Consider the following 11,908-nt stretch of genomic DNA (forward strand, 5'->3'; position numbering starts at 1 on the left):
GTGCTCATAAATGAGTTGACTCTGTGTTTTCAGAGTTAACAGATTCATTCAGCGATATTGTCTGGATCTGAAATATTGCAGGTACACGCAGAGTGCAGAGGATTTTTACACATACACTGATAATTGTTTTCTATAAGTCTCTGGGTCAGGAAGTCCAAACATGACGTCCTGAACTGGGCCTTAGAATAAGCTGAAGGATAACATTAGATAATCAAGGCAGGATGTGTTTTTGTGTCCATGTGTTTCTGATTCCAGGAGGAGCAGATACCAGGGGAGGTCGGATGTGGACGGGGAGGATTCGCAGCAGACTGCCACGTTGGATTTGGGAGAAGATAATAATATTTTGTCATTGTCAAAGTATAAAAGCTGTACAGCCCATTTCAGGGTTAGGGTTGGGGTCAAAGTGAAACTAGAAATATTTAGAATCACAATGAGTTCAAAGCGTGAGGAGGTCTGATGTTCCAACAGTGTTCAGGATGAGAATTATTACCTGCAATGCTCCAGTTTGACCTCATGGTGGCAGTGCCGTCTCACTGTTATAATGGCTACACTCAGACTACAGGAGAGAACAAGAGGCTGTACTAAAACTCTGATGTTTTATCGTGTGTTTATGACATCATGCTGACGTCAGCCTGATAATACCTGTTGATTCAACTAAACAGCCAAGGTTTCCAAGGCTCTTAAATGAACCACAAACTACAGGGTAAGAGTGAGCTGCTGAAAGTCAGATCTGTTCTTCAAAGCAGACTTTCAGCTTTATTACAAACTAAGAGTCGGATCAGCACAAATACTGACACAGAGATGGCTGCTGGCACTGCGCTGCTCTGCTGCACTTTGCTGTTTGTCCTTGTCTTCGTCTCTGCAGGTGAGATTGAACTAAACTGAGGTTCTCTCTGAGATAACAAGAAGTACAGGAGGATTATTTTCATCTGGATTCAGTTTGTCTGTGTGTGAAGGAGACACCAGGCTGGGTGGACACTTAACATCTGTAATCCAGCTGTGACAGAGACAAAGAAGTGTAATGTGTGTGTCAGTGTGATGTGTTGTAGTGTCAGGAGTCAGTATGCAGCTACAAAGCTTCTTGTTCAGTGTATACAAACAGCTGTAGCTCCATAAAGGCAGCATGCAGAGACTCACAGTGTCTTATAATGAGAGGCTGCTTTCTCTCACACATTATGTTCACTTATTATCAGCACATGTTGTTGTTCTGTGGAAGCTAACATCTTGTAGTTTCTGACACTTTGCATGTTTAGCATGAGGCTAAAATTCCCCCTCAGTGGGTCACTGGTGACCTGCTGGATGTTCAGAGGTTCATTAAATCCAACATGACTAAAAACTCAAATGTCAAAGTGTTGTTTCCTCTTTCAGAGCAGAAAACCATCACAGCTGAGTCTGGACAGGACGTCACTCTGACATGTCGAGCTCCAAACAACAACATTAGAGTAATAAAGTGGGAGAGATTTGACCTGGGAGATGATTATGTGCTTTTGTACCAGGATGGTCTCCCTGATTCAACACACCAGCATCCATCTTTTAAGAACCGGGTGGATCTGCAGGACAGACAGATGAAGGATGGAGACGTGTCTTTGATTCTGAAGGATGTGACAGTTCATGACGCTGGAGCATACGAGTGTCGTTTCTTCATGGAAGAAACTCGCTCATGGAAGTCCATCAGCAGCCTCAACCTGATTGTTACAGGTGAGTGAGTAGAGTTGAGTGTGTGTGTGATCAGAGGTGAAGCTGCTTCCTGGTTGTTGATGTGTGTTTGTTGTATGGATGAGCTGGTGGATGTCAGAGGTAGACAGATGTTTCTCCAGCTGTTGTCTTTGTGGCTGGTAGTCTAGAGTTGTAGAGCAGCATTGTTTGGTTAGAGCAGAAACAAAGACATTTATGAATCCGTCTCTTCTTCTCTTGCTCTCTAACTCGTCTGTAAACATGTGTGGGGAAACTCAATGTTAAAGCCTACAGCTGGAGGGGGAGGGGAGGGGTGAAGCTGGTGGTGAGTCTGTGAAAGTGTCATGGTCTCCGTGCCTGCCCGGTCGGCCCCACAAGGCTACAATTGCTGTTGCTGTTTTCTCCCTCTCTGCCTGGGCGGAGCTCACTGTGGGCTCCCGCCCTTGGCCCACACACACACCTGACAACACTAACCCATCATCACCGGGAGCACTATTTGAGGCTGGAACACAGATCCTCTCGTCGCTGGATGATTGTACCCCTAACGTTAGTGTTCTCACAGCTCTTGTGCTTCATATCCGTGACTTGTGATTAGTTGATGACCTGCCTTCTCGTCTGCTTCAGATCCCCCCCCCCCGGACCTGCGACCTCCCTGCTGCGGGAAAGTGTGTGAGTGTGAGAGAAGAAGACGTGAGCGAGTTACCCTGTGATTTCCCCCCCGGAGTTTTGGATCCCTTCACTGTACATATATTGCACTGCACTGTAAATAAACCACACCTTGGAGATACCTTACCGCTCTGCGTTTGAATCCCTGTACCAGATCGTGACAGAATCATCCAGCCACGGAAATGGATTCAGCAGATCCAGCGGTCTCGACTCCCACCCTCGCCACTTTGGCCGCGATGCTGGCACGCCACGAGCAGATGTTCATTCACCTTCGAGCAGAGCTCGCGAACCTCACACAGGCCGTGGCTCGGCTAACACCGCTACCGGCCGCTCCTCTGGTCGCCGCTCCTCCGTTGGAGGCGCCAGTTCCAGCTGTAAGTGTCGCGCCACCTGTTCACGTTGACAGATTCCTCCCTACTCCCAGGGCTTTCACGGGAGAGATTGATAAATGTGCTGGTTTTCTCACTCAGTGTGCCCTTCAGTTTCGCCAGCAACCGCAAACCTTTTCTACTGATGGTGCGAAAATCGCTTATATCGTCCAGTTACTCCAGGACCGTGCTCTAACCTGGGCTCAAGCTGCGCTTCAGGCGGAGCCGGACATCACCTTTTCTGACTTTCTTACTAAGTTTAAAGGTGTGTTTGACAGGAAAGCCACAACTGCCACCGCCGGCCAGCGCTTGCTTGCGCTTAAACAAGGTAAACGCAGCATGGCTGATTTATCTATTGACTTTTCTACCTTGGCTGAACAGGCGAAATGGGGGGAAGAGGCCCTTAAAAGTGCATTGCTCACTAATATTAATGAGGAAATAAAGAATGAACTAATGCTCCGTGAACTGCCTTCCTCCCTGGATGCGCTTCTGGTTTTGTGTATGCGGGTGGACGATCAGGTGCGCGCACATCGGAGCGCACGCGCGCGTTCGGGGCATGCCCCGCTGGACTTTTGTGGGACCCCTACTGCAGCCCATGGGTCGTGTGACGCCGACACCGGGGATGGGGAAGAGCCCATGCAGCTTGGGCGCTCACGGCTGTCGCCCGCGGAGCGCCAGCGCCGTCTTGCCTCCGGTGAGTGCGTTTATTGCAGCCGTAAAGGCCACTCTGTCTCCTCCTGCCCAACGCTGGCAAAAGGGCGCGCTCACCAGTGATCGTGAGGGTGCTGGTGGGCGATCTGTCGAGTGAAAGCCCTCTCCCCAGGCTTCTTTTGCCGGCTACTCTGCGTGTTCGGACTGTTTCTCATTCTCTCTCCGTTCTCATTGACTCTGGGGCTGAGCAGAACTTTATTGACACCTCACTCGCCGCCAAACTGAACATCGCCTTGGAGCCTCTGTCACGCCCCCTCCGCGTTCACGCACTGTCGGGCCAGCGCCTGCCTGACATCACTCATGTTTCTGAATTCCTTTCATTATCTCTCTCTGGCAATCACGCAGAAAGGATTTGTTTTTTTTCGTTTAAGGCTCCTCTCACTCCGCTGGTTCTGGGTCACCCCTGGCTTGTCCTCCACAACCCGCATATCGACTGGGAGAAGGGTGCCGTACTAGGTTGGAGTGTGGCCTGCCATATGAACTGCCTCCGGGCTGCGGCTTCCCCCGTTTCGCTCCCACCCACGGCCTCGCCGTCGGACGCCCCGGACCTCTCGATGGTTCCGCGGGTTTATCATGATCTGCGGGATGTTTTTTGTAAGGATCGGGCGCGGTCCCTTCCCCCGCACCGCCTGTACGATTGTGCCGTCGATCTTCTTCCTGGAGCTCCGCTGCCGTCTAGCCGCCTGTACAGCCTCTCCCGGCCTGAGAGGGATGCTATGGAGCGTTACATCTTGGAGTCGCTGGCGGCAGGGTTGATTCGCCCCTCCTCTTCCCCTGTCGCGGCTGGGTTTTTTTTCGTGGATAAGAAGGATGGTTCGCTGCGGCCGTGTATTGACTTTCGGGGCCTTAATCAGATCACTGTTAAGAACAAATACCCTTTGCCGTTGCTTTCCTCCGCCTTTGAACTGCTTCTAGGCATGACCGTCTTTACCAAGCTGGATCTGCGCAACGCTTACCACCTGGTGCGCATCAGGGAGGGGGATGAGTGGAAGACCGCGTTCAATACGCATCGGGGCCACTTTGAGTATCTCGTGATGCCGTTTGGGCTGACTAACGCCCCCGCAGTGTTTCAGGCGATGGTTAATGATGTCCTTCGTGATTTTGTTAACCGTTGTGTATTTGTGTACTTGGATGACATCTTGATCTTTTCTAAGACACTCGAGGAGCACAAGGTCCATGTCCGGCAGGTCCTGCTGCGCCTTCTGGAGAACCGGCTCTTTGTGAAGGGGGAGAAGTGCGATTTCCACGTGGCGTCAGTGAGTTTTCTGGGCCACATTATCGAGAAGGGGGACTTGCGGACTGATCCGGAGAAAGTGCGGGCTGTGGTGGAATGGCCTACTCCTCCTGATCGCCGCCAAGTGCAACGTTTTTTGGGATTCGCCAACTTTTACAGACGGTTCATTCGTGATTTCAGCAGAATCGCTCTCCCTCTCACTAAACTCACCTCTCCCAAGGTTCCCTTCCAGTGGGATTCTGCCGCTCAGCGAGCCTTCGCCCTGCTCAAGGACAGGTTCACCACCGCTCCCATACTCTGGCAACCGGACCTTACACGGCAGTTCGTTGTGGAAGTGGACGCATCGGACTCCGGGGTTGGGGCAGTTCTGTCTCAACAGCTGGACGGTAAGCTGCACCCGTGTGCCTTTTATTCTCGCCGTCTCTCCCCAGCAGAGTGTAACTATGACATCGGGGACCGGGAGCTTCTGGCCGTCAAGCTGGCCCTGGAGGAGTGGAGACATTGGTTGGAGGGAGCAGCACAACCATTCATCGTCTGGACGGATCACAAGAATCTGGAGTACCTGCGCTCGGCTAGACGTCTCAATTCCCGGCAAGCCAGGTGGGCACTGTTTTTCGCTCGTTTTGACTTCACTATCACCTACAGGCCAGGAACACGGAACGTAAAGCCAGACGCCCTGTCCAGGCAATTCTCCATCACTGGGGAGGACTCGGACCCTGAGCCTGTCCTCCCGGCCGCCTGCGTAATTGGAGCCATCTCCTGGGAGATCGAGGGGCTCATCCAAGAGGCGCAGGAGACCGAACCGGATCCTGGCACTGGTCCACCTGGTCGCCTCTTCGTTCCTTCAGCCGTCCGCTCTCAGGTTCTCCAGTGGGCTCACACCGCCCGCTTTTCATGCCATCCTGGGGTCCTCCGCACCTGCTCGTTCCTCCGACGTTACGTCTGGTGGCCTGCTATGACTAGGGATGCCAAGGAGTATGTAGCCGCCTGTTCGACCTGCGCCCGGAATAAGCTTTCGAACCGCCCTCCACCGGGTCTTCTGCAGCCTCTCCCTACACCAGCTCGACCATGGTCCCATGTTTCTTTGGACTTTGTCACGGGCCTGCCGCCCTCCGCTGGTAACACCGCCATACTTACCATTATCGATCGTTTCTCCAAAGCTGCACACTTCGTCGCCCTCCCGAAGCTCCCCTCGGCCTTGGAGACGGCCCGGCTCCTCACCTCCCTTCACGGGATCCCCGAGGACATCGTCTCGGATAGGGGGCCGCAATTCACGTCCCGTGTTTGGAGGGAGTTCTGCTCCGCACTGGGGGCCAAGGTCAGTCTGTCTTCCGGTTTCCATCCACAGAGTAACGGGCAATCGGAGCGGGCCAACCAGGAGCTGGAAGCTGCCCTCCGCTGTGTCACTTCGCACAACCAATCGACCTGGAGTGAACAGCTTCCATGGATCGAATACGCCCACAACAGCCACACATCCTCCGCCACGGGCAAGTCTCCCTTCGAAGCGTCCCTGGGCTATCAACCACCTTTGCTCCCGGCCATCGAAGGTGAGCACTCCGTTCCTTCTGTACAGGCTCACCTCCGCGGGTGGCGTCGTGCCTGGCGGGCGACTCAGGCTGCCCTGCTCCGTACTAAGGAGCGGAACAAGACCCTCGCTGACCGTCACCGGACACCGGCCCCCGTGTACACCATCGGTCAACGAGTATGGCTGGCTACCCGTTTTGTGCCGCTACGGACTGAGTCAAAGAAGCTGTCTCCTCAGTTTATTTGCCCTTTTCCCGTTGAGGCCATTGTGAACCCTGTGTCTGTCCGCCTCAAGCTGCCGCGCAACATGCGCATTCACAATGTCTTTCATGTGTCTCAGGTCAAGCCGGTGCTCTCCAGCCCGTTGTGCCCTCCCTCCAGGGCCCCGCCGCCCCCCTGGCTCGTGGATGGTCAGCTGGTCTACAATATCACCCTGACAACACTAACCCATCATCACCGGGAGCACTATTTGAGGCTGGAACACAGATCCTCTCGTCGCTGGATGATTGTACCCCTAACGTTAGTGTTCTCACAGCTCTTGTGCTTCATATCCGTGACTTGTGATTAGTTGATGACCTGCCTTCTCGTCTGCTTCAGATCCCCCCCCCCGGACCTGCGACCTCCCTGCTGCGGGAAAGTGTGTGAGTGTGAGAGAAGAAGACGTGAGCGAGTTACCCTGTGATTTCCCCCCCGGAGTTTTGGATCCCTTCACTGTACATATATTGCACTGCACTGTAAATAAACCACACCTTGGAGATACCTTACCGCTCTGCGTTTGAATCCCTGTACCAGATCGTGACAGAAAGTGAATCACAGTCAACTACAGCCCCTTAAATTGCCTTATTACACAATGCTGAGAAAGCATTCGAACGGGTGGAGTGGGATTATCTGTTTTATACTCTAAATAAATTTGGATTTGGCCCTAATTTCATTTCATGGATTCAGTTACTTGACTCCTCACCTATGGCACGTGTTAGAACAAATTTGTTATTCTCTTCTTATTTCCCACTTGTCCGTGGTACGAGACAAGGATGTCCCTTATCCCCTCTCCTTTTGCGTTATCAATTGAACCATTGGCGATTAAAGCCAAGCTGACAGCTGACAGTTGCATTAAGGGCATCTTCAGAGCTGACCAGGAGCACAAAATATCCGTATATGCTGACGATCTCCTGCTGTATATGTCAGAGCCTTTATAACACTGAATAAGCATATCCCTGCATTTATTTGGAACGGCAAAAGTCCATGAATTCATAAAGATTTCATGCAGAGGACTAGGCCAATGGGTGGATTAGCCTTGCCAATTTTTCAGTCTTATTATTGGGCAGCAAATATTCGAAATATGCTGGATCAGTAATTTTACCACAGAGACTCCAGCTTGGCTCCAAATTGACTCATCCAATTGTGGCAAAATGTGCCTATCAGCTTTGTTGAGTTCAGCTCTCCCATTAGAACTGTACACCTATAAATGTAACCCTTTGTTGTATGACTCGCTCAGAATCTGGGTGCAATGTAAGGTTTGGGTTACACTATCAGCTCAAATCATATGTTCCCACCCTCAATGATGGATTCTGCCTTTAAAATATGGGAAGGTAATGGACTTAGAAATATCAAAGACCTTTTTGCAGATGGAATTTTTCTCATTCACGCAGCTCCTGAAGCAGTTTAATGTTCCTCGCAAACATTTTTTCCGCTATTTACAAGTTCACCACTTTGTAAAGAGTCGATTTCCTTCATTTCCAGAAGTACCTGAGGAAACTTCTTTGGATAAAATTATTAATATAAACACTCATAAGAGAGGGGCGATTAAAGAAATGTATGCTATATTATTAGATCTTCAATCTCCTTCTCTCTCCATCCTTAAAGCACAGTGGGAGAAAGACCTTGGGATGACTTTAACAGATGAACTCTATGTTTTCTCCATAGGGTACACTCTTCTTCTATATGTGCCAGACATGGGCTGACCCCCTGTGTAACAGATGTAAAGCAGAAACAGGTTCACTCCTTCATAGTTTTTGGCCCCAATCTTCATAACTATTGGGTGTCTACCCATACGGAAAAGATGCATATAAATCTTATAAAGTTTGTATCTGTCTTGTGTGAAGCTTGTATGAAAAGCATACAAGAGTGAAAACAGATTAAGATCCCTTGAAAATCATAAATGAAACTTGTATGTTTTGGATATTTACTAAAACAATATAAGAAAGTAATGAGAAAGTGGCCACTTTCATGAGTAAATCATATAAGCCTTATATGATTGACTGTATGAAGTAGGCCACATCTTATGCAAGTCTTATAAGTTTTTTCTATTTCTTTTCCATATGGGTATATTTAACACCTTTTCAGAGATATATAACGTTAATTATGATCCCTCTGCTCTAATCTTTGGGGTGATACCTCAAAACATCACTTTGCCAAAATACTATTCAAATTCTTTGCTTCACTCATTGCAAGGCGCCTTATACTTTTAAGATGGAAGCAGGAAGCTCCTCCCACACATGAACAGAGGCTTGCAGAGCTCATGAAGTTTTTGCATTTAGAAAAGATGAGATATACACTGGTAGGTTCAACCACCAAATTTCTTGAGGCATGGCAGCCTTTTCTAATGTACATGGAAACATTTAAAATGACCACATTGTCATGACCAGATACCATCCATCCATTTTATTTTTGTTGTTGTTGTTTGTTTGTTTTTTGTTTTGTAGGGGTTTCTTTAGTTTGTTTGTTTGTTTTCTTTCTGTTATCTTTTGGGGTATTGTAAAAACTGAACAGCAAACTACTGTATGTTCAAAGTTTTGCTATTAACATGCTGCTGTAACTGAAAATAAAATGAAAAAAATAAATAAAACTCAAATGTCAAAGGAAATAAACAAAATATTTAAAGTCAACCATTCTGATCATAATTGCACTTTGACCTTTAACCTCTCTGCTCTGTGTTGTCTGAAGGGACACAAGAAGAAACACAATCAAAGATCATCATCTAATAACAGAAGACAATCTTTTATTGTGTGTTTCTGATTGGCTGCTGTAGAAGAACAGTTGTACTTTGACCTTTAACCTCTCTGCTCTGTGTTGTTTCATCTTTCAGATCAGAAAACCATCACAGCTGAGTCTGGACAGGACGTCACTCTGACATGTCGAGCTCCAAACAACAACATCTTCGCTCTAGAGTGGGAGAGAGCTGACCTGAAGTCAGGAAATGTTCTTTTCCGAGTTGGTTGTGATATTATTCTAGACGACCAGCATCCATCTTTTAAGAACCGGGTGGATCTGCAGGACAAAGAGATGAAGGATGGAGACGTGTCTTTGATTCTGAAGGATGTGACGATTAATGATGCTGGAACATACGAGTGTCGTTTCCTCATGGTAGAAGCACGCTCATTCAAACACAGCTTCATCAAACTGGTTGTTGATCCTCCAGGTGAGTGAGTAGAGTTGAGTGTGTGTGATCAGAGGTGAAGCTGCTTCCTGGTTGTTGATGTGTGTTTGTTGTATGGATGAGCTGGTGGATGTCAGAGGCAGACAGATGTTTCTCCAGCTGTTGTCTTTGTGGCTGGTAGTCTAGAGTTGTAGAGCAGCATTGTTTGGTTAGAGCAGAAACAAAGACATTTATGTCTCTTCTTCTCTTGCTCTCTAACTCGTCTGTAAACATGTGTGGGGAAACTCAATGATAAAGCCTACAGCTGGAGGGGGAGGGGAGGGGTGGAGCTGGTGGTTGTGAGTCTGTGAAAGTGAATCCTGCCGGTGCCATAGCTGGTGAAAACGTACTTAGTGCAGACACAAAACGTCCATCAGCTTCAAAGTGTGTCAGAAAAATGTCCACATGGTGACTGATGGATGAAAGAGGTCCCATTGTTGTTGTTGTGCACAAATCATTGAACAACACAAACACTTAGAGCTGCTTTCAGTGCTGCCTGTTTTGTTACTGCACACATTTCTGATGGTCCTACAGTCCAACGTAGCAAACGTCTCCCTGAAGCCTCTTCTTAGAGACCAAAGGTTGGATCAGAGCGAGCAGCTGAAAGGACACATCTATGAATGCAGTCAGAGACTTTCTCACAACCTCACACTTCATCTGGTCACATTTACACTCAGGTTCTCTGTTAGTCACTGAGATTACAGACTCGCACATTTAAAATAATCTGAATGTTGGATCAGATGAAGTTAATATTTTTTATTTCTTGAACATATGTTTAATTAGCATGTTGCTAAAGCTTTAAGTAATGCACTGGTGACCTGGTGTATGTTAACAGGTCAATTAATCAAATCCAGAATAACTCAAATGTAAGCTAAACAGCATAAATATTAAACATAAACAACATCATATTTCCCCCATGGCACAGTCCACTCAGCACTTCCTGGAGTTTCTCATTTGATCGTTCATCGACACTCATGACTTACAGAGACTCTGATCATCAAACACAGGAATAAAACAAGCAGTGAGCACAACAAAGGATTATTAAAGAAGGAATATTAACTCTATTCTAACTCTAGTAACTCTACACCAGGAAACCACCAAATCTTCTGCAAACGTGATTTTAACCAGTCAAAATGTTTTTGGATATTTATTCAGTGTAGAAACCTAAAAAGTCAGTTTTATTTTTAGATGTTTGGTTGTTTTGAACAATTATATCAAACTGTAAGTATGATGTTTGGTATATAGTATTATATATTGCATGGTATTGATATATTGCACTGTTTGAAGTGCTTCGTATATAAAAGTAGTAAACTGTGTACACAGTGTTTGGTGTGACAGAGCTGTTGTCACTGAATCACAGGTTCAGATGTTTCAGCCTCATAATAAACAAACACGTTTTCAGAGAGTCGAGGATTTGACCTTCCAAAAGTCTCAGACATGTTTTAATGAGCTCTCACAGTCTGCAGCCAAACAGGTCAAATTATAAAGAACAGCTGGATCAACCCAACATGACCTCTGACCCCGAAGCAGCTGTTAGACCTGTGTATTTGAAAAAAAATATGATTTTTTTTATGGTGAAAGCAAGATTCCAGACTGCAGTTTTGGTCAGATCATGTTTTTAAATAAAAAGCAGAAAAATCAACATTAACATTTTCTCACTTTATAAATATTATGAATGATTTTTTCATCTAATCTCCTGAACTAGAAGAGGACACATCACAGCTGTTTCTCACCTGCAGGTCAGCCAGGAGGACACAGAGATGAACTGTGAGTCGGACGATCTGAGGACAGACAGAAACTCTCCTGAACATCCAGCAGTCGACTCTGATGATCATCATGTTCAGACTCGGACCAACAGTGTGTGTCTGTGCTGTCAGTGACTCTGAACTACAGTTTATTCATCTTGTTCATGAGATTTACTGACACAAAGTCAAACTGTGTTACAAACACACATGAATTTCTGATCTCAGAGTCAGTGAGTGTTGGAGCTTCAGGTTAGACAAATTAACTATTTTATGTTGGTGTGATTGTTTATTAGCTTCATGTGACTTTTTCTTCTTTAAGTACAGTCCACCGGAAAACACTTTGTATAAAAATCATCTCTTTGGCTGACATTGTTTTTAGTTTGTAAACCAATCTTACCCAATTTAACAGATTGTACAAACTGTTAACGTCTCTCTCTGATCCTGCACTGAGAAGTTTGACAACCTCTTCAACTTTTCTTTAACATGACACACTGTTCAGGTCAGATTTAAACTGCTTTGACCTTTGACACCAGCAAAACATCCTGAACAACTTTGCTGGGTTGAGACCTGA

At 47.1% G+C, this 11,908-nt stretch overlaps 1 protein-coding gene across 1 annotated transcript; it reads left to right on the forward strand.

The window, feature by feature from the left end:
• Positions 1-684: 684 nt before the first annotated feature.
• LOC147333965 (CD226 antigen-like) lies at positions 685-11,655 on the forward strand. Its single transcript, XM_086286634.1, has 4 exons — positions 685-865; positions 1,369-1,698; positions 9,263-9,595; positions 11,332-11,655. Exons 1-4 carry the CDS (start codon positions 685-687, stop codon positions 11,361-11,363), a joined length of 876 nt encoding a protein of 291 aa, XP_086142760.1. The 3' UTR covers positions 11,364-11,655.
• Positions 11,656-11,908: the final 253 nt, after the last annotated feature.

This window comes from Aulonocara sp. 'chitande type north' Nkhata Bay, linkage group LG3 (genome assembly GCF_057382095.1).
Source record: "Aulonocara sp. 'chitande type north' Nkhata Bay isolate Kocher_YH1m ecotype deep benthic linkage group LG3, A_spYH_male_GT1.1, whole genome shotgun sequence".
In the NCBI taxonomy this organism is placed as follows: Eukaryota; Metazoa; Chordata; class Actinopteri; order Cichliformes; family Cichlidae; genus Aulonocara; species Aulonocara sp. 'chitande type north' Nkhata Bay.